Source organism: Ochotona princeps, chromosome 15 (genome assembly GCF_030435755.1).
Source record: "Ochotona princeps isolate mOchPri1 chromosome 15, mOchPri1.hap1, whole genome shotgun sequence".
Lineage (NCBI taxonomy): Eukaryota > Metazoa > Chordata > Mammalia > Lagomorpha > Ochotonidae > Ochotona > Ochotona princeps.
Window position 1 is genome coordinate 15,772,750 of NC_080846.1, and position 19,140 is coordinate 15,791,889.

A 19,140-nucleotide genomic window follows, 5' to 3' on the forward strand; every position below is an offset into this window, starting at 1 on the left:
AACATAGAAATATCATTGTGGAGTTTTTTCAAAAAGACGAAATTTAAATCTCCACTCTCCTGTTAGGAATCGCACGGCTGCCTGTGATACTGAGCTCATCGACTTTGGCTTTCTCGTGAGCCCAAAAGTAGCTATGCTGTGCCTGCTTTGAAAACTGTCCGTAGATTCATGTAATCACTGACTTACCATTCTGAAAAGGAAATAGTGGCTATGAAATACATAGCACTTTGTTGGTTGTTTTGGATAGCAAAAGCATCTTTTGTCATTATGGCTTAAAGGGTTAAACATGGTCTTAGAACACTTACTCAACAATTCCTTTTAAAACACTATACTAACTAGATTGTCCATTTAGTGTATTTTTCATTTTTAAATCATTTATTTAAAATACAGAAGACAGATGAAAAGCAAGAGATGGAAACAGACAGACTTTTCTATCCACAGCATCTAGGGCCAGGCTGAAGCAGAGGAGTCGGAAACTCCTTCAGGGTCTTTCCATGGCTGCAGCAGCAGAAGCATGTGAGCCATCGTCTGCTTCCTTCAAAGGTACACATGAGCCAGAAACTGAAAGCAGAGGGAATGTGGGGCTTGAGCACAAATTACCAGGATATGGACCGGCTGAGTCACGATAGGCCACTTAGCCTTTCGTGCCACAATGCTGGTGCTTAATATACATGAATTTATTTAAATGGAAATAATTTATTTAAATGTAACTATTTTTTGTATTACCTTTTCTTGAACTGATTTTCAGCATGTATATATTCCTTTCAATATCTTTCTTTTTTATAAATAAAAAAATATGTATTGTTATTATCATTTTATTATACAGTTCCATAGGCTTTGGGATTTCCTCTGCTCCTATCCAATGTCCCCTCCCCACCCCACTGAGTGCCCCTATGTTATTACTGTGATATATTCTTCATAAACAGTCATAAGCAGTGATATGTCCTTCGTAACAGCATGAACAATGGCAGAGAGTCCAACATCCCATTGTCAAAATATAGTTAACTGTTTCATTCGTAATCCATCTTTGATCTGGAAGTACAGATGCATACAGTATTGTATATTCACATCTCGATATGATAGTCTCCACTACACTGTTACCATGCATCCCCTTAAATGAAAAGCCACAGTACAAAATCAACAACAGAAAGAAAAAGAAATGTACAACAGCATGAAGTTCTCAAGAGGTTTTGATAGTTCAACATTCCTGAATTGCTGTCGATCCCACCACATCAATCACTATGAAATCTCTCCAGAACCCACTAGCTGACAGTCTACCTCAGAGTCTCCATTTGTCCAGATATTCACTTGGTTGGAGTAGTAAATCAATGTGTTCTGTCCTCTGTCCTCTGCCATGGTTCCAGGCATCCGCTGGAGGCTCCAATGTACTGCCTTATCCTCCATATGCATCTGGATATGCTATCCTCTGCTCCATCTGAGCCACTGAGGAGGCACAGCTCTGACACATGCACTCCATGTTCAGACTATGGAAGGTACAATTCTCTTCATGGTTGGGGTTCTGAGTCCAGCAGTTCAGTTGATAGGGAATCACCAAAGAAACCTCATCTGAGGCCATCCCAAATCTAATTCTTGTGTGTGTGTTGCCAATACATGGTCAGGCACAGTCCATCACCCAAATCAGCCTATGCACACACTGGTAGTTGCAATTGCTGAGTCAGTTCTGTCTCCAGCTCTGTCTCTTACACAAACCAATGGGCGTCCAGCCCAATCCTGTTCACCACATACTCGGCCTCCACACAAACCAGTCAGAGCTGCAGCATACTCGGAGCGACCCACGATAACCCCCACCAGGCCCACCTGCTACCCTGGTTCCTGTGCCTACCAGTATGAACAGCTGTCTGGTCCTGTCTGTCCCTATCCCATGCATCTCTCATGCATGCCAATGGGCATTGGAGCCCAGTCATCCCAATCAGGCTCACTATCCAGTCCACGCTGGTGCCAGCAGGTGACACTATCTGTCTAGCCATGCCTGCGCCTGACAAAATTTGCCCCCGTGCAGGTCATGCTGGGCTAGGGTATCACACCTACTGGTTTGAATGAGCCAGGGAAGGAAGCAGACTGAGCAGGGCCAGGTTGCAGCACCCACCAGCGAGAGCTAGACCTGGGGGGCTGGCTAGGTCAGGCCAGGCTCCAGCATCCAAAGGTGAAAGTTAAGACATATGAGGGACTATGCCAGGCCAGATCAGAGCAACCACTGGCACACACGAGGTCTGTAATTGGGAACAGGCCTGGTTGGGGAGCAAAGGGAACACCTTGGCTGGGATGTAATTCCCATTGGTGAGTGTAAGGGCTGGGAGGGGGGCTGCAGTCTGGTCTGGATGGCTGCAGGGTCCCTTTGCATGGGTGTGGGCTGGGTCTGGTATGCGCCAGACGGGGCTAGACTCCAACACCCACTGGTGCTCATGAGAATCAGGGTAGATGTAGGATGGGCTAGACTAGGTCTCTGCCGCTACTGCGCCATGCATGAGCTGTGTTTGGGTGTGGACCAAGCTTGGCTGGGCTTTAGCATCCAACAACAAGAACCAGAATGGGTGCGGGACAGTCAGGAAAGGCCACTCTTTCTGTTGGACAGGAGGTGGACTAAATAGGGCTGGCCCAAGGACCCACTGGTGTGCGCGAGATCTGGCATTGGGAGGGACCCTGATGGAGGAGTTTGGGGAACTCCTCTGTTGGGACACAGTACGTGTGGGTGAATGCAAGAACCAAGATGTAGAGCAGCTCAGACCAGGCCAAAATATGGTACCACTGGCATACATTTGGCACAGGTTGGGGGCAGGCCAGGCTGGGTCAGTTCATGTTATCTGCTGGTGAATTCAAGCACCAGAATGGAATGTGGGTCAGGCTGGGTCGGGGCACAATACCAGACAGTCCACATTAGAGTCAGGACTGGGGATTGGCAGGGCTGGGCTAGGCTGTAGTCCTCCCCAGCCTGAGCTGGAATTGGTGGTGGGCTGGGCCCAGTCAGGCTACAGCACCCACTGGCAAATGCCGAGTTGGGGCAGGCTGTGCCAGACTGGGCTGCAGACCCAACCAGCACATGTGAAACTCAGGGGGTGGTGGAAACAGGCCACGTGGGGGTGCTGCTGGAGCACCATTACTGGGCCACTACTCCCACTGGTGAACATGAGAGCTGGGATGGGGGCAGACTAGGCTGGGCAGGGCCACAATATCTGATGGCCTACATGGGAGCTGATTTAAGGGAAAGCCAGGCTGGGCTGAGTGTACCTTCTGGTACATGCATAAGCCAGAGAGGGTCCGGGTGTGACTTGTAGTTTCTAGTCAATTCTTACTCAGATGATTGAGTTTATTTTCCTCCACAAAAACTAACTACAAGTCAAAGTGGACTCTACTTCATGCTTTATAGTGAATGCCACTTCTATATCTGGTTTCATGTGTTCTTTTTTATCTGTATTTGTCTTCAAAATAGGTGACTATCACTACTCTTATGAAACATGCAAGTCTGATACTTATAATAGTTCTTATTTAATATTCACAGTCATGTGGTAAAACAGACCTGGTTATCCCTTTTTATAAATATGTAAATAGATGCTAATAAAACTACAATGATGCACCTGAAGTCATTGAGCTTTAGTTGCCAATATGATAGCTGGATTGCAAACAAAGAAACCACCACCAGAAACCCCATTAGTCTTTGCTTGATTTTCATACATACTGGAAACTGTTAGAACCTGAAACTTTGCATAGCTTTCACTAAGGAACTGCATAATTTTATTGGCTTTTTTTTTAGCTGCATTATTTCATTTGGGCCTGACTATCTTATGACAGTCTTGTCAGAGAAGGTACTGAGTACTAATATTGCTGGTATATAAATTATACCAACCAAGCAACATAAGCAAACAAACATAAAATTCAACTACTCATAATGGTGAGTAACAGAATGAACAGGAGGGAAAAGGTATAAAATGGTTGTAATGACAAAAGTTCTTACTGGAAGACAGATTCAAAATAATGGGGACTCTGATAGTACGTAGCGCAACACAGATCTCAAGTTCTAGAAATGATGTGGTGTCAGATGTGGAGCTCCATAGTGGTAACTAAAGACACTTGATTGCAATATCTGCCTAACAAATGATAGCAGGGGTCCCCATCATTCACAAACAGTGTTGTTATTTATTTGTTATTGTTTGGTTTCTGTCTCATTGGACACTGTCTCCCTAGAGTCCATTCCCAATCTAAATACTGTGTTTTCTGCCTTATGTTCCTTAGTGTTTTGTGTGCATGCCTTTGTTGCCAATTCTGATTCATTGAATTAGTCCCCTTGAGCCAGTGATAGCTACGGTAAGTAGCACATGTGAGATAAAATCTACACGGACACCGTGTCTGACAATGTCAAAACACTGAGACTTTTTCTTGGCTATTTTCACCCTTTACAATCCAAGAAATATGTCCAGTTTAGAGAGCATGGGTAAACTAAAGCAAAACCATGGACAAAAAGCAGCAAATGTACTCAATGGCAAAAACAGACCGTGATTTTGAGCGGTACTTGTGTCCCTGGATTGTCTCATTGGCATTTGCTGGTTTTTTGTTTGTTTATTTTCCTATTTGAGACTTCTGAGTGTTAATGAAACTATGTGAAAAGCAGAGGTAAGTCACAGAAACACAGGAAGCAGTGAAACCATGTGTAATCTTTACATTGATACATTACTCAACAAACCAACTTCTAAATAAACTGAAAAATATATATTGTATTATATTTTGAGACTTGACATACTGAAATGTATATGAATGAGCTAGTATGTCTTGTATCAAACCAATCTATTTCTTTCGTATGAATTAAAGCCACAAAATTACTATTTGCTGTATCTTTGTCTTTAATCAAATGCAGGCTTGTTCACACTGTGTTTAAACACTGTGTTTAAGTGAGCATAATTAATGTGACCTGAGATTATATTAGACATTTTCTAACTATGTAAATTATTTAAATTACATAGCTTTCTTGAGCCTCCGGTCTTCATTTGCAAGTGAGGATAGATTTTCCTAGGTATGTTATAAGTGTTTTATGAGATAAAAATGTAAGTTTTTGGTCACTGGGATGAATAGTTCCTTTACAAAATAATACCTACTGTCAATTTACTTCTGAAAGTTAAATTCCAACTAAAAGAAAAATAAAGTAATTTATATATCTGTTGTTGGAGTCTACTCTTGGTATATGATTTATGGATTATATTTATTCACATAATTGCATTTAACTCTTAAAATATCCTCAAAATTTTAACTTCTTTTTAAATAGAAGTTGAAGCACAAAAATTTAAAAATGAACTTATTAGAATCCTAAATCATTAATTGCCCATCTGCTAAATTTGATTTATTTATATCTCTAATGGCCAAGTTGGTTTGACTTTTGGGAAAATTGACTATAATGTGATAAATAAGAAATTTTTAACATTTTTATTTCAAAGGCAAATGTATAGGGAGAGGAAGCGAGCAAGCAAGAGACAGAAATAGTAGCGGTTTTCCATCCATTGGTTCACTCTCCAAATGGCTTCAATGGCCAGAACCGGGGCAGGTGTAAGCCAGGAACCTCAAGCTTCACCCAGGCCATCCATGTGCATTGCAGGGGCCCAACCATCTGATTCATCCTCTGCTGCTTTCCTAAGACAGCAGCATAAGTGGAGTAACTAGAACTCAAATCAGTGCCCATAGCGATGTCAGCATTGAAGGTGGTCACTTAACCCATTGCTCCATAGCGCTGGCCCCATCATGAACATTTTTACATAGAAGTGTAATCAACCATTCTTTATTCTTAATTTTGAATAGCCAACCTCTAGTACTCCTTTAAGCCTGTTTCTCTGGTCTCTGAAGACAGACAACGTAAGTGTTCATTTCTGGTGATGCTCTCATGAACTCTTTCAGTAATTACACTCTCACTCATGAATCTTCTTCCGTGCCTCCACAACTTTAATCAGCAGCCAAAAACAGCAAGTCACTACAAAATAGTAGTAATACTCATATAATACATATATATTTTTAAAAATCTAAGTCTCCTAAACTAGTTAATTATTACAGAAACATCAATGTTGAGATTGAAATGAAATACTATCTATTTAATGAAAGTGCACTTATAACCTCAAGGTGTTATGAGTAAGTTACACTGTTAATGAAAAGCAAACTTTGACACAGTAACATTGATATTGCTGGTGATGAAGTAAATTGAGAAGATGAATTGTAAAGAAATTCAAGGAAAATAGCAGAAATACTGTTTTATGATATTTTGTTTAAATTTATATAGTATGGGGTAGGATTTCCTTTAAATTTATTTTGTTCTATACTTGCTTAGTAAAGGGAATTACATCCAAGTATACATGCATATGTTAGAATACAATTAAGACAAAAATTATATATTGTAAAATAGGAAACAAATCTAAGTATTTCAAGCTTGAATATGACATAAAAAGATAATGGGAGATGTACCTAGCTTTGTGTAATACAACAACAAATTCAAATAATCTAAATTAAAAAGTGTCTCTATATTTAATTTTTTTATGTGAAAATCAGAATGAATGAAAGAGGGGAGACAAAGGAAGAAATTTTCCATCTGCCGGCTCACTCCCCAGGACCCAGGTGAGTCAGTCCTGAGTCAGGCTGGATCCAGGGTGTTGTAACTCCATTCGGGTCCAGTGTGGGTGGCAGGGACCCATGTACTAGAACAGCATTAATTACTCACCCTCCAAAGTACACTAGCAGGACTCTGAATCAGGGGCAGAGTTAGCTGGATCTCCCACCAGCATCCCACATGTTATATGAAGTGTCCCAAGGGGTGACTTCACACACCCTACCTCAATGCTCACCTGGACAAGGGTAACTTCAAAATCAATCTTATCTGTAGCACTCACTGGATTATTTCAAAGTAACTTTGATGATAAGACCCTGTCTGAATTTTCCAAAATAGAGAGAAACAGTAATTTACAAAAGCGATCAGCTCTGTCTGCTTGGGAAAGGAGGGTGTTAGGTTCTTATTGAATTTCACACTGGATATTACACCTAGTGCTGCTGTGGAACTAAAGAAGGAGGTGATGTGGAGTATCGCTGCAATGCTGTGCTCCCAGTGGAGGTTGCACCTGACTATCGCTCATGCACTGCCAGCTGCACAGTCATTTTTAGGATCAATGAGGAGCAAAGCAGTAAACGACTTTGGGGAGCAGTATCAATTGTGTTATGCATTTTTAACATGCCTCAATGTGCTGAACAAATTCTGATTGAAGATGGGAGCAGTTGCACTGTGTCTATGTGTGTTAGAGAAGGTGATGTGATATGATGCAGGCGGATACCACACATTGGGAGAGGGTGTCACCATGTGGAAAGGTAGAACAAAGCTGAAATCCATTTGACTACAATGTCTGACACATGCTGCTCTAACAGGTCATTCCTCCTCTGTTGTTGTTATTATGATGATGATTATGTGATTCTTTTGGTTTATAATTTGGTGATCGCTGATGATACTAAACATAAGCTTTCTCACAACACGTATTCCTGAGTCCAAAGATTTTCCATCCACTGGGAAGAGAACATTTTTCTCCATAAATCAAAACCTATTTAGTTTTCCACAAATGTTAAGCATTTTTATAAGTACTTCACCTTTGTGAACTTATTTAATATTCACAGCAATCCTAAGAGATAGACTTGCGTGCATGGGAGCTAACCGTGTCCTGATGGATGAGCAAAAGGGACCCAGAAGGGTTCCATGATTTTCAGACTTAAGGGATTGGATTCGAAAGTAGATTTTTTTCACTATTTCCTAAGGAAACATCTATGGAAATATCATTTGGACTTTATTTAACCAAAAAGATAAACTAAAGCTTACTATTTAATAATACAAATAAACTATCGAAACAATCTTTTTAAAATAATGCTTCATCACTTTAATTAGGGGATTTCTTCACTACTAATGAAATTTTAAACACTATTTGTCATTTTAACTTTATTTATTTATTTATTTTAAGATTTATTTTATTTTTGTTGGAAAGTGAGATATACAGAGAGCAGGAGAGACAGAGAGGAAGATGTTCCCTTAGCTAATTTATTCCCCAAGCTTCTGCAGTGGCTTAAGCTGAGCCAGCCCAAAGCCAGGAGAGTCCTTCAGGTCTTGCACAAAAGTGCAGGGTCCCAAAGCTTTGGGCCATCCTGGATCACTTTCCCAGGTCACAAGAGGGAGCTGGATGGGAAGCAGGGCCTCTGGGATTAGAACCAGCACATATATGGGATCCCAGCATATGCAAGGCCAGGACTTGAGCCACTAGGCTACCGTGCCAGGCCCTGGTATTTTAAATTTAAAGCAAAGGGATTTGTAAGGAATGAATATCATAAAAATAACACCTAGGCAGGTTGGAATAACATAATGCATTGCAAAGGTTTCACATGTAGCCTTAGGTTTTAAGCCCTTCCCACTAACATCAATTTCCGCTCCCTTCTCCTCTATCTCTAACATTTAATGTTACGTGAGGGCAACGCCATCAGTAGGATAGGGTTTGGAAGGCTATGTGTTATAAACGTGACAGACAGCTAGACAAAACAGTCCCCTAAAACCATAAAACATCTTTTTCATTTTGTAAAATTCTTCACAAAATTCAAATTTTGGAAAGGAAGCTTATGTAATGAAGTAATGGCACAAAGGTGACTCCCGTTCAGAAGGAGGCTCCTTGGTTTGTCTGAAAGGCAATAGACAGTGTGTGGAGTCAAAAAAGTCTACCTAAAGAACCCTGCCTTTGAAGTGTTGCACATGTGTCAATTGACTGACACGGAGCAAGTTCCTGACTTGACACAACCATAGAGTTCCCAGTTGTAAAACAGGAAGTGAAAGCATCCACTGTTACACTTTTGTGGCTTTCAGATGGGCACAGCACATTCCCAGCTCCACACTTGAACAGTCACTGACACAACCACTCTGGTTCTTTTGTTCTCCCTACAGATGCGAAAGGACAAACAAAAGTGCCTGAAGAATGAGAAACCACACAGAAGTACCAGACTTTATCCTCCTGGGGTTGTCAGATGATCCAAAGCTACAGGTCATCATCTTTGTCTTCCTCTTCATCACCTACATGCTCAGCGTTACTGGGAACCTGACCATCATCTCCCTCACCCTGCTGGATTCCCGCCTGCAGACCCCCATGTACTTCTTCCTCAGGAATTTCTCCATCTTGGAAGTCTCATTTACAACAGTCAGTATACCCAGGTTCCTGAGCACCATTGTGACAGGGAATAAAACCATTTCTTTCAATGACTGCATGGCACAGTTATTCTTTTTTATTCTCCTGGGAGTCACTGAATTTTACCTCCTGGCTGCCATGTCCTATGATCGTTACGTTGCCATCTGCAAACCGCTGCACTACACGACCATCATGAATCGCAAAGTGTGCACACTGCTTGTCCTGTCTTCTTGGCTGGTTTCATTCTTAATTATTTTCCCTGCTCTCATGTTGCTCCTGAGGCTTGATTACTGCAGATCCAATGTGATTGACCATTTCACCTGCGATTACTCTCCCCTGTTGCAACTTTCTTGCTCAGACACAAAATTCCTGGAGATCTTGGGGTTCTCTTGCGCTGTGTTTACTCTGATGTTCACTTTGGCTTTAATATTTCTCTCCTACATATACATCATCAGGACGATTCTGAGGATTCCTTCCACCTCCCAGAGGACAAAGGCCTTCTCCACATGCTCCTCCCACATGATTGTCATCTCCATCTCTTATGGGAGCTGCATTTTCATGTACATTAAGCCCTCGGCACAAGAGAGAGTATCCTTGAGCAAGGGAGTTGCTGTGCTGAACACCTCAGTAGCTCCCATGCTGAACCCCTTTATCTACAGCCTTAGGAATCAGCAAGTCAAGCAGGCCTTCATGAACATGGCGTGGAAAACTGTATTTTCCACAAGTACATGAAATTCTATAGTCATGTGAATTAGACTTACACTAAAGTTCAATGTTAACTATATAACTATAGTTGCCAGCACTGTGACATAGCCAGCAAAGTGTCTTCCCGCGGCATCAGCATCCCATATGGAAGCTGAGTCAAGTCTCAGAGGTTCTACTGCCAATTCAGCTTCCTGAATGTCTGGGCAATGCAGCAGGGGAGGGACCTAGTCCTTGGTTCCCTGTGCTCACCTTGAAAACCTATGGATCAGCTGAACTGTAGCCAATGTGGCCACCAGGTGGTGAGCCAGTGATGGAAGATCTCTCTGTCTCTCCTTCTATCTTTGTAACTCTGCTATTCAAATAAAAATAGAAAATGAAGCCATGAGTATTTTTTTTGTATTTTGATGTGTTTGTTTATTTTCGTTTCTTCAAAGCATTTTTTCATTAAATTCTTCACTCCTGTGTCGTACAGCAGTAACATGTTCCTCAAGAATATTTTAGATTTTCATTTCTTCAGCAACACATTAAGCATTCAGCAGCATGTTATTTAAATTTATAGCAGTGTAAATTTCTTTTTCTTCCTGTTGTTGATCTTGTTTTGTGACTTTTGAGTTAAGGGGATGTATGGTGATTGTGTAATGGAGACTGTGCACATCCAGATGTGAATGTCTCTGGCCTATTCACATTTCTGGGGCTTCCTCTCTCATCCTTGCTCACACTTTCCTATTTTCAGGATTTTGAAAACATATGTTTAATATGCTTTTCATCCCATTTAACTTATTTTCATGTCTTTCCATCAGTGCATTCTTCTGAAAATTGATCACAATTTCTTAAACAACTGTTCCATAAATAAGATCATTTTTTTTCATAACAGAAAGTACCCAGAAGTGAAGGAGACAACTTTAAAAAGTTCAAATATCATACCTACTGTATACAAAAGTATAACTTTATGAATTTTGATAAAAAGTCTCTCTCAACATTTTGCAGTTGTGCTGAGAACGTTTTAATATCATAAAGTTTAATAAAATTTTAGTAAGTTTAACAAAGTTTAATCAGGTTACTCTAAAATCTGAAAATGCTTCTTATAACTCAGTGTAATAGAATGGGTTCATTTAATTTATGTGGATAAAGAAGCACCCTCTTTCTAAATTCTACAGTTAGATATATAGATAAATATATCACAGGTACAAACATAAATATATTCCTGCACATATGTTTTACATAATAATGAATAAATACATATTAGATAATGGAGTATAGTATGATTTCTCTAATTTCTTCGAAAGTATCTGCCCTTCTGACTCAGTGGCATATTTATGTATAAACATATATCTATAATTTATATGTATTTCAATATATTTTCCATTTTAAACTACTACAGACATTGACATATATATTCTTCACTTCATCTAATATATTTATATCTCACATTAACATGCATTTATATTTTTATTAGCAGGATATATATGTTATTTATGAAAATATGAAAGACATATTTTCTCAGTTCTTCAAGTAGTTTGGAACTGGGCATGTATTCAAATTACTACAGTATTATATTGGCTGGTGTAGGTGATAGACTGAACCTGACCCCACACTGTCAGGTGCACACAAGAGTCAAGTCTCAGGTCACCCACGTGAGAGTTCTTGGTGGAATCCTCAAACAGCTCACTAGACTCAGACGTTGGCCACAGGGAAAATCAGAATGCATGTGGTTTGACATGGAAGTGCATGTATCAGGATTGACCATTCTCAGCTGATGATGACTGTGCGATGGGCAGCGTGCCAGAGGCACATGGAAGACAAGACAGCCAGCTCGTCTAGGTCAGGAGAGGAAGCTGAACGCCTCCTCAGAGGATGGAAAGCAGAACAGACTGGACAATTCTTATGGCCAAGTTTTGCAGTGTCTGAGTCTGCGCATGCACTAAGCCAATAGATCTTGGATATATTTTCTCAACCCTGATGCAACAAAGCTGAAAGTGTCTTAGAACTATAAAATCACTCAAGTAACACCCTCAGAACATTCTTCCCCACACTGGGTCTCTAAGGGGTCCTTTGATGACTGTCCCCCATCAGAGAGTGCTGATGTAATCTGACAACAAGGAGCGGCTCCCTCCTCTTCCCTTTATCTCCGCACCCCACACTCACACTTCCTCATTCCCCAAACCTGCCCCAAGTGCACACAGGGAAAAAAAGAAAGAAAACAAGAACTGGGTCCCAACAACCTTCCTCTATACCTTAATCATTCCCACGCTAACAGGAGGCCCAAATCGGTATGTATCCCTCTCAGCTGGAAAAATGCTAGTAAGAATAAAATTTTTGAAATACTAATAAAGGAAAAAATAAATTATGTACCTTGCTATTTTCTATGACAAATATTTTTACTGTCAAAACATGTGTATTTGGCAAGTACAATGGACACTGAAGAAAATAGCTTAATGCCCTAAGAAGAGTTTTACATAAATTGAAACTCGAGCTTTTCTGGTATTTATGATATAATGCTGAAGAGATCATGAAAAACTGTAATGGTCCATAAGCTGAACAAAATTGAAGCTGCAGTAAAATATTGCAAATCATAATGAGAATTACACTATCATATAATGTATTATAGTAGATCAAGATACTACATAACTAATTCTATGACTCATGAAATGCTAAATAAACATGTAATACTAAAGAAATTGCATTTAGTGAAGTGTATTTTGCAGAGGACAATATTTTAGGGCTTCAGAACAAATGAAAAGCTGAGTGTAGCCATGCTCAAGGGAAATCCACTACACAGCAGAGTCAGAAGGCTACTGAGAAATCCAAGGATGCCTTCTAGAAATCCCTCGTGGTCTGTAATAAAGATGTGGCCAAGACTTCCTCTTGTTCTCTGGAGATCAATTCTTCCAAGGTCAAAACAAGCCAGCTTGGCATGTTTGAGAAGTAGATATTTCCACAGAGTTGCTAGATTCTAATTTGAGTAGCTCCACTCACACCATACACTACTATAATTTCTTGTCTCTTTGTCTTCACTCTTGAAAACTTTTAATTTGATCAAGTGATTGAAGAGTATACAAGCATTTTATTTTTTTACGTCTCTGACCTTTCTTTTTTATTTCTGGCAGCATTTCCCACCAAGCAATCATAAGATAGGTAAAACATTGATTTAGTACAAACTTCACTAGACTTTGGAAAAGAAGTGATGAGTTTATTTTGTATCCTTCATGGAAGAAATTTGTCTCTGGTATGGAAGAGCAGATGGTCAGGCTTGAGCTGCCCATACCCACGACAGTGTTTGAAACTGGGGATGAACTGGTAAGGACAAGATACATGCATTAGGGTTTCTTATATATTTCTAGATACCTTCATGGAAGAGTGAATCCAGAGGATGAGTTTTCTCATGTGAAACAACATTATTAGGGATTAAAACAGTTCCCCACAAAGATGACCAGATCAAGAAGAAAGATGTTTGAATGGAAAACCCCTTTGCTGCCATTGAATGAGCGAGCGGCTGAAATTTCAGGCAAGTAGCTGATTTTCCAACTGGTGCTCAGAGCAAACTGGAAAATAATCAAATATCTCATACTGCCTTCAAGTTAAAAAATAAATACATCTGTGTAAAATACATTCATTTCTAGCAAGTAATACAAAGTAACAAAATTCAAAGATTTTGTTGGAATTACAGAGTTATCAAAAATTAACCAAAAATGTTCACTATTGTTTAAAATAATGTAATTCTTATTTATGGAAACATTTGTCACATACGTTCAGATATAATCCTATCACCTAAACTATTAGATCAAATCATTAGTAATGAAAATATAATAATGAGTTAAGTATTGAAAACATAAATATATTCACTATGATCATCAGATTTGGATTCTAATAAAAAGTGAAGAGCTTTTATTCTGTCTTCTCAGTTTTAGTTTTCACCTTTGATGAAATTAAGATGATCTCTTTTCATTTTCAATGTTAGCATTTTGACATATTCATCATAGAAATCTATGACATATGATTGTTTCAACAAAGTGTGGTATTGTTATTTTACTTGAACTGGACACACAGCAAGAATTAGCAAGTTTGTTTACTATCTCTCAATAGTGTGGTTTGTTATGTGAAGATTTTCTAACTTCTCTTGCTAGGTCTAGAATCAGAGAATTATAAATAAGCCAAACACAAAAGTAGACTAACACACAATATAAAGAAGACAACCCAAATCAAATGGTGATCGACTATCTGCAGATGATACTTGGGAATTGTGACGCTATCAACCATGATGACTTACAGCTTTATTTGCTCTGTTTAATTCTGTCTCCTTGCTCATGTCTTCAGTAAAGGGGGGAACAAGCAGAGACACGGAGAGAGGATGAATCACACAGTGATCACTAAGTTTGTTCTCCTAGGTCTTTCTGATGATCCTCACCTTCAGGTTGTGATCTTTATCTTTTTATTCATCACCTATGTATTGAGTGTAACTGGAAACTTGACCATCATCACCCTAACTTTGGTGGACTCCCATCTACAGACACCAATGTATTTCTTCCTCCGGAACTTCTCTTTCTTAGAAATCTCATTCACCACTGTCTGCATCCCAAGATTTCTGGGGGCAATCATCTCTGGGGATAGAACCATTTCTTACAATAACTGTGCAGCCCAGATCTTCTTCTTTATCTTCATGGGTGTCACTGAGTTTTACATCCTCACTGCCATGTCCTATGACCGCTATGTTGCCATCTGTAAGCCCCTTCATTACACTACCATCATGAGCAGGAAACTCTGCACCCTGCTTGTGCTGTGTGCCTGGGTGGGTGGCTTCCTCACCATTTTCCCACCCCTCATGCTTCTGCTCCAGCAGGACTACTGTGCTTCTAACATCATTGATCACTTTGCCTGTGACTACTTCCCCCTCTTACAGCTGTCTTGCTCAGATACCAGGCTCCTGGAAGTTCTTGGCTTTTACTTTGCTTTGGTTGCTTTGCTCTTCACTTTGGCCTTGGTGATCTTATCGTACATGTACATTATCAGGACTATCCTGAGAATCCCCTCTGCCAGTCAGAGGAAAAAGGCTTTCTCCACCTGTTCCTCTCACATGATTGTCATTTCCATTTCCTACGGAAGCTGCATATTCATGTATGCTAATCCCTCTGCCAAGGAAAAGTCATCCTTGACCAAAGGAGTGGCCATTCTCAACACCTCTGTGGCTCCCATGCTGAACCCTTTCATTTACTCTCTAAGGAACCAGCAGGTAAAACAAGCCTTCAGAGATGTGGTCCACAAGGTAGTTCTTTCTGCAAGCAAATGAAATATTGAAAAGACATTGTAAAAAGACACTTTAAAAAGTTAAATCTCAGGATTTCTAAGCAGCTGTAGAAAACTTAGTCCTCTTTGTAGGGGAGATTTTCCCAGATCATCCTTCAGCTTCCACACCCATGTTTCCATACCCTTATTTCCATACCCTTATTTTTTATTAACTCTGTACGTCATTGATTGTATATTTTACATCTCCTCCATAATTTTTGATATTGATGTGTAATTATTTAAAACGTGTATAATTTAGTGAAGCAGACTTAATTGTATTTAGAGTATTCCTTTAATTACACACACTCTCATTTTGTATTGCATATGTTCTTTTGATACTTTGTGTGATTTTTTTATGTAATTCCAAGAGAAATATTGATAGTATCAGGTGATTGTAAATTCTTCATGTTCTCTATAATCATTCGTTTATGATTCTGTATTATTGTACCCTAGAAGTAACATATCTTGCTGCATAGCACATTGAATGCAGATCTCTGTTGTGTAAAATTTAATGCATGGCATCTTTATTTTCTTTGAAACTCAGTTCTTCTAATATAATAAAAATAATAAAATAAAAATATATAATAAAATATACAGATCAGTGTATAATTGTTTTAATCATTTGAACATCAATTTTATATTTGATCTCTTGGCTTGAAGAATAAGTCACTAGTGTACTGTGAGAGAATTTCAACTTCCTTTTTTTAACTGATTTTTATTAGATAGCTTTAATTTAAACATTTTTCTTCCTGAATTTTTAGGATCTTATAACTAAATGATATATTTAAAAATTCAAATATTTTGGGCCTGGTGCAGTAACCTAATGTCTAAAGGCCTCACCTTACATACCCGGATTCCATATGGGCGCTGATTTTAATCCCGATGGTACCGCTTCCCATCCAGCTTCCTGCTTGTAGCCTGGGAAAGCAGTGGATGATGGCCCAAAACCTTGGGACCCTGCACCTGTGTGGGAGACCCAGAAGAGGGTCTTAGCTCCTGGCTTCGGAATGGAGTGACTCCAGCTGTTGTGTCCCCTTAAGGAGTGAATCAACTGGCAGAAGATCTTCCTCTCTGTCTTTTTTCCTCTCTGTATATCTGACTTTCCAATAATAATAAAATAAATCTTTTAAAAATACAATTATTTATAAAACAATGAAAGTTTGGTTTGGACAGCCTTTATTATAATCAGAACTGTTTTGTCTTTGTAACTCAACTATGTGCTGCTAGTATCTGGAAATCAAAGCATCCTATATGTATGGTAATTACATACACCATGTAATTAAGAAATTAGCATGGTAACATTCTTCTGAGAAACTGATTATTAGGAATCATTATAATGCCTTTAAGTCAAGACTTGCCTGTAGTTTACACAATTTCAAATATCTTTTGCATATGCAAAACTCAGATCACCAATAACTATCATTTACTATGTTCTCAAAAATGTCAAATATTTTACCAAACACATAAGTATAATTATTACCTACATTGAAGATAAAAGTAGTAATAATGTTGATACTTACTAATGTTGTAGCACAAATATTGTAACCAATTTCTGCACTCTTACAGTGAACTGAAAAGCCAAGCAAAAGCTCTGATTTAGTCCCTATTTGGTTAATACAAATATTCTTCCTAAATAATATATTATGTTTATATAACTTTAGCAAAAGAAAAACAAATGTATTTTCAATATATTCAGATATTTTCATTTATTCAAATATTTGAATATTTCCAGAAGACATTGAGCACATCCAGGGTGGTATGAACTATTACATGTAAACAAGATAAAATGATGTTCTTGATCATCAATAAGAACATCAGAAAACTAAAGATACTAGCTTTTCACAACTAATACTAAAGTACTGATATTCTTTAGTTTGTGGGATTAGTCAAAAAATTGCATAGAAATGGTGTTTAAATCAAGAAATAGCTAAAAGTCTATGGTGTGAAAGGCTTGAGCTTGTTTGTAAGTCTATATGCTTCACAAATTTTAATCAAAATATTCCTGTTTTCTAATGATTATGTATAAAAAGGCCAATGTCAATCATTTTCTATATCTTTCAATGACGTCCCTCCTTGGCACTCACTATTTACTTAATGAATTCCCCTGAGCCAGTAAGAAACTCTCAGATAAAACACGTTCAAGTCCATTTGGCTAACATACTGCATAGAAAGGGACATTCTTTTTTACCCCTTGTTCAAATCAGCACTGGCAGAAAACGTAACATTTCTGAGGTCTGGGGAACTGTTACTTAGATTTTACTGAGGTATCATTGTAGGATCATATCATGTTCATTTGAAAATGTGCAAATGAAAAAGGCTTTTTAAGTGTTTTTGTATTACATGGAAAGGTACAGGAAGAAGAGTGTTGTACTAATCACCCAGGCTTACCTGTGTTTATACACAGATCTAAAGTGAAAAATAGGAGATAATTGCAGTGTCTTGCAATGCTCCAACAATTTTATAGGAATTATTGGTAACAACTAAGAGTATTATGGCTCAAATATTATTACCCTCTAATAAAAAAAGTGCATAATGTCTCAAAGCCATGAAAAGCTCAATTACCACAGTTATTTGAGAGCATAAATGAAAATTTTTGAACTAATTTCCAGCTTTGACATTGTTTTAATATTTAAGAAAGTCAGCAGAATTCCAGAGTGAATTATCAAGAACCAGGAAGTAAGTAACTTTGCTCTTCCTTAACACGATGTATGTTCTTCATTTTATTGAAGTATTTAAAATATTACTTTTATAAATTACAGATTTGAAATCTTTTTGATATTAAAAGCTAAATAATCTTTTATGAGAAGCTATAATGACATCCCAAGCAGGGACATAATGTCTTAATTGCCCCTTTTTTCCTGGGCATTTTTTTAACTGCTATGCTATGATGCACTAGATTTTTTTAAAATCATTCTCTATTTCCTCCTGCCCAGGATTTTATGACTGCCTACTTGTCTACTTTTCCAGGGCAGGAAATCTGTACTTGACCTTAGCCAAAAGGCTGAGAAGCAATGGGGCAGGAAATATGAATTTTATATTACAGTATTTAAACTGTTTAGGCCATGAGAGGTTTTAGCAAAAGAGTGTCCCTTTTCTTGTTCTTCTGTTTTGTTTGTTTGCTTGTTTGTTTGTTTTTGCTAACTCAGAAACAAAACATAAAGATGGTAAAAATATCATCCAAAAGCTGAAGTAAGACTATGGGAGACAACGGCAACACTGTGAAAAACTACTTCGTTTTCCATAAAAACTACTTCGTTTCCAAGGAAGATGATAATTCTTGTGATTAGTCGTTCCTCCTGCAGAACTTTACTAAACAGTGTGGGCCTCATTTCTCTTATCCTCATGTGAACAAAAGCCCCTACAGCCTTGAAAGGTTTTGAACTTTATGTGTAGACAGTGCTATGTTCCAACTGCATTTTCACAATATTGAGAAGATTTTAAGAATCAACTCTTTTCATATGACTTACAAAAATTGCTAAATATTTTGAAGAGAATTATAATTAAAAGGTGGCTTAAAAGAAATGGCATCTGGGCTCAGCAGCGTGGCCTAGTGGCTAAGGTCCTTGCCTTGATCCCATATGGCCGCTGGTTCTAATCCTGGCAGCTCCACTTCCTCTCTGTCTCTCCTCCTCTCAGTATATCTGACTTTGTAATAAAAAAAATAAAATAAATCTTAAAAAAAAAAAAAAAGAAATGGCATCTGTTTAAATGTTGGTGATAGAACTATTTAGCCATGACATGTAGAAGTGCGTTTGCAAGGAAAGGCATTCACGTTTGGTCTCGAGTAATTGGTACTTTAATACAAGGTACAATGGAAGTGGGAAAGGGTACTGATGGAGAAAAGCCATTTTTATTTTATTTTGTAAGTTATTCATTGTTATGTGTATTTTGAAATGCTAAACATAGCCTGACTTAAATATTTAACATCCCATAGGACAAGCATATTTTCTGTTCAAAGAAGGAAAATAAA

General features: G+C 38.5%; 2 protein-coding genes across 2 annotated transcripts; both read left to right on the forward strand.

Moving 5' to 3' along the window:
* Nucleotides 1-8,978: 8,978 nt before the first annotated feature.
* LOC101532953 (olfactory receptor 6C1) lies at nucleotides 8,979-9,917 on the forward strand. Its single transcript, XM_004589630.2, has one exon. It carries the CDS (start codon nucleotides 8,979-8,981, stop codon nucleotides 9,915-9,917), a length of 939 nt encoding a protein of 312 aa, XP_004589687.2.
* A 4,288-nt stretch (nucleotides 9,918-14,205) lies between these two features.
* Nucleotides 14,206-15,174, forward strand: LOC101533189 (olfactory receptor 6C3). The gene has a single exon (XM_004589631.2). It carries the CDS (start codon nucleotides 14,239-14,241, stop codon nucleotides 15,172-15,174), a length of 936 nt encoding a protein of 311 aa, XP_004589688.1. The 5' UTR covers nucleotides 14,206-14,238.
* The last annotated feature ends 3,966 nt before the right edge of the window (nucleotides 15,175-19,140 follow it).

Coding starts and splice junctions, on each gene's coding strand:
- LOC101532953 (XM_004589630.2), top strand. CDS start 8,979: ATGAGAAACCACACAGAAGTACCAGACTTTATCCTCCTGGGGTTGTCA.
- LOC101533189 (XM_004589631.2), top strand. CDS start 14,239: ATGAATCACACAGTGATCACTAAGTTTGTTCTCCTAGGTCTTTCTGAT.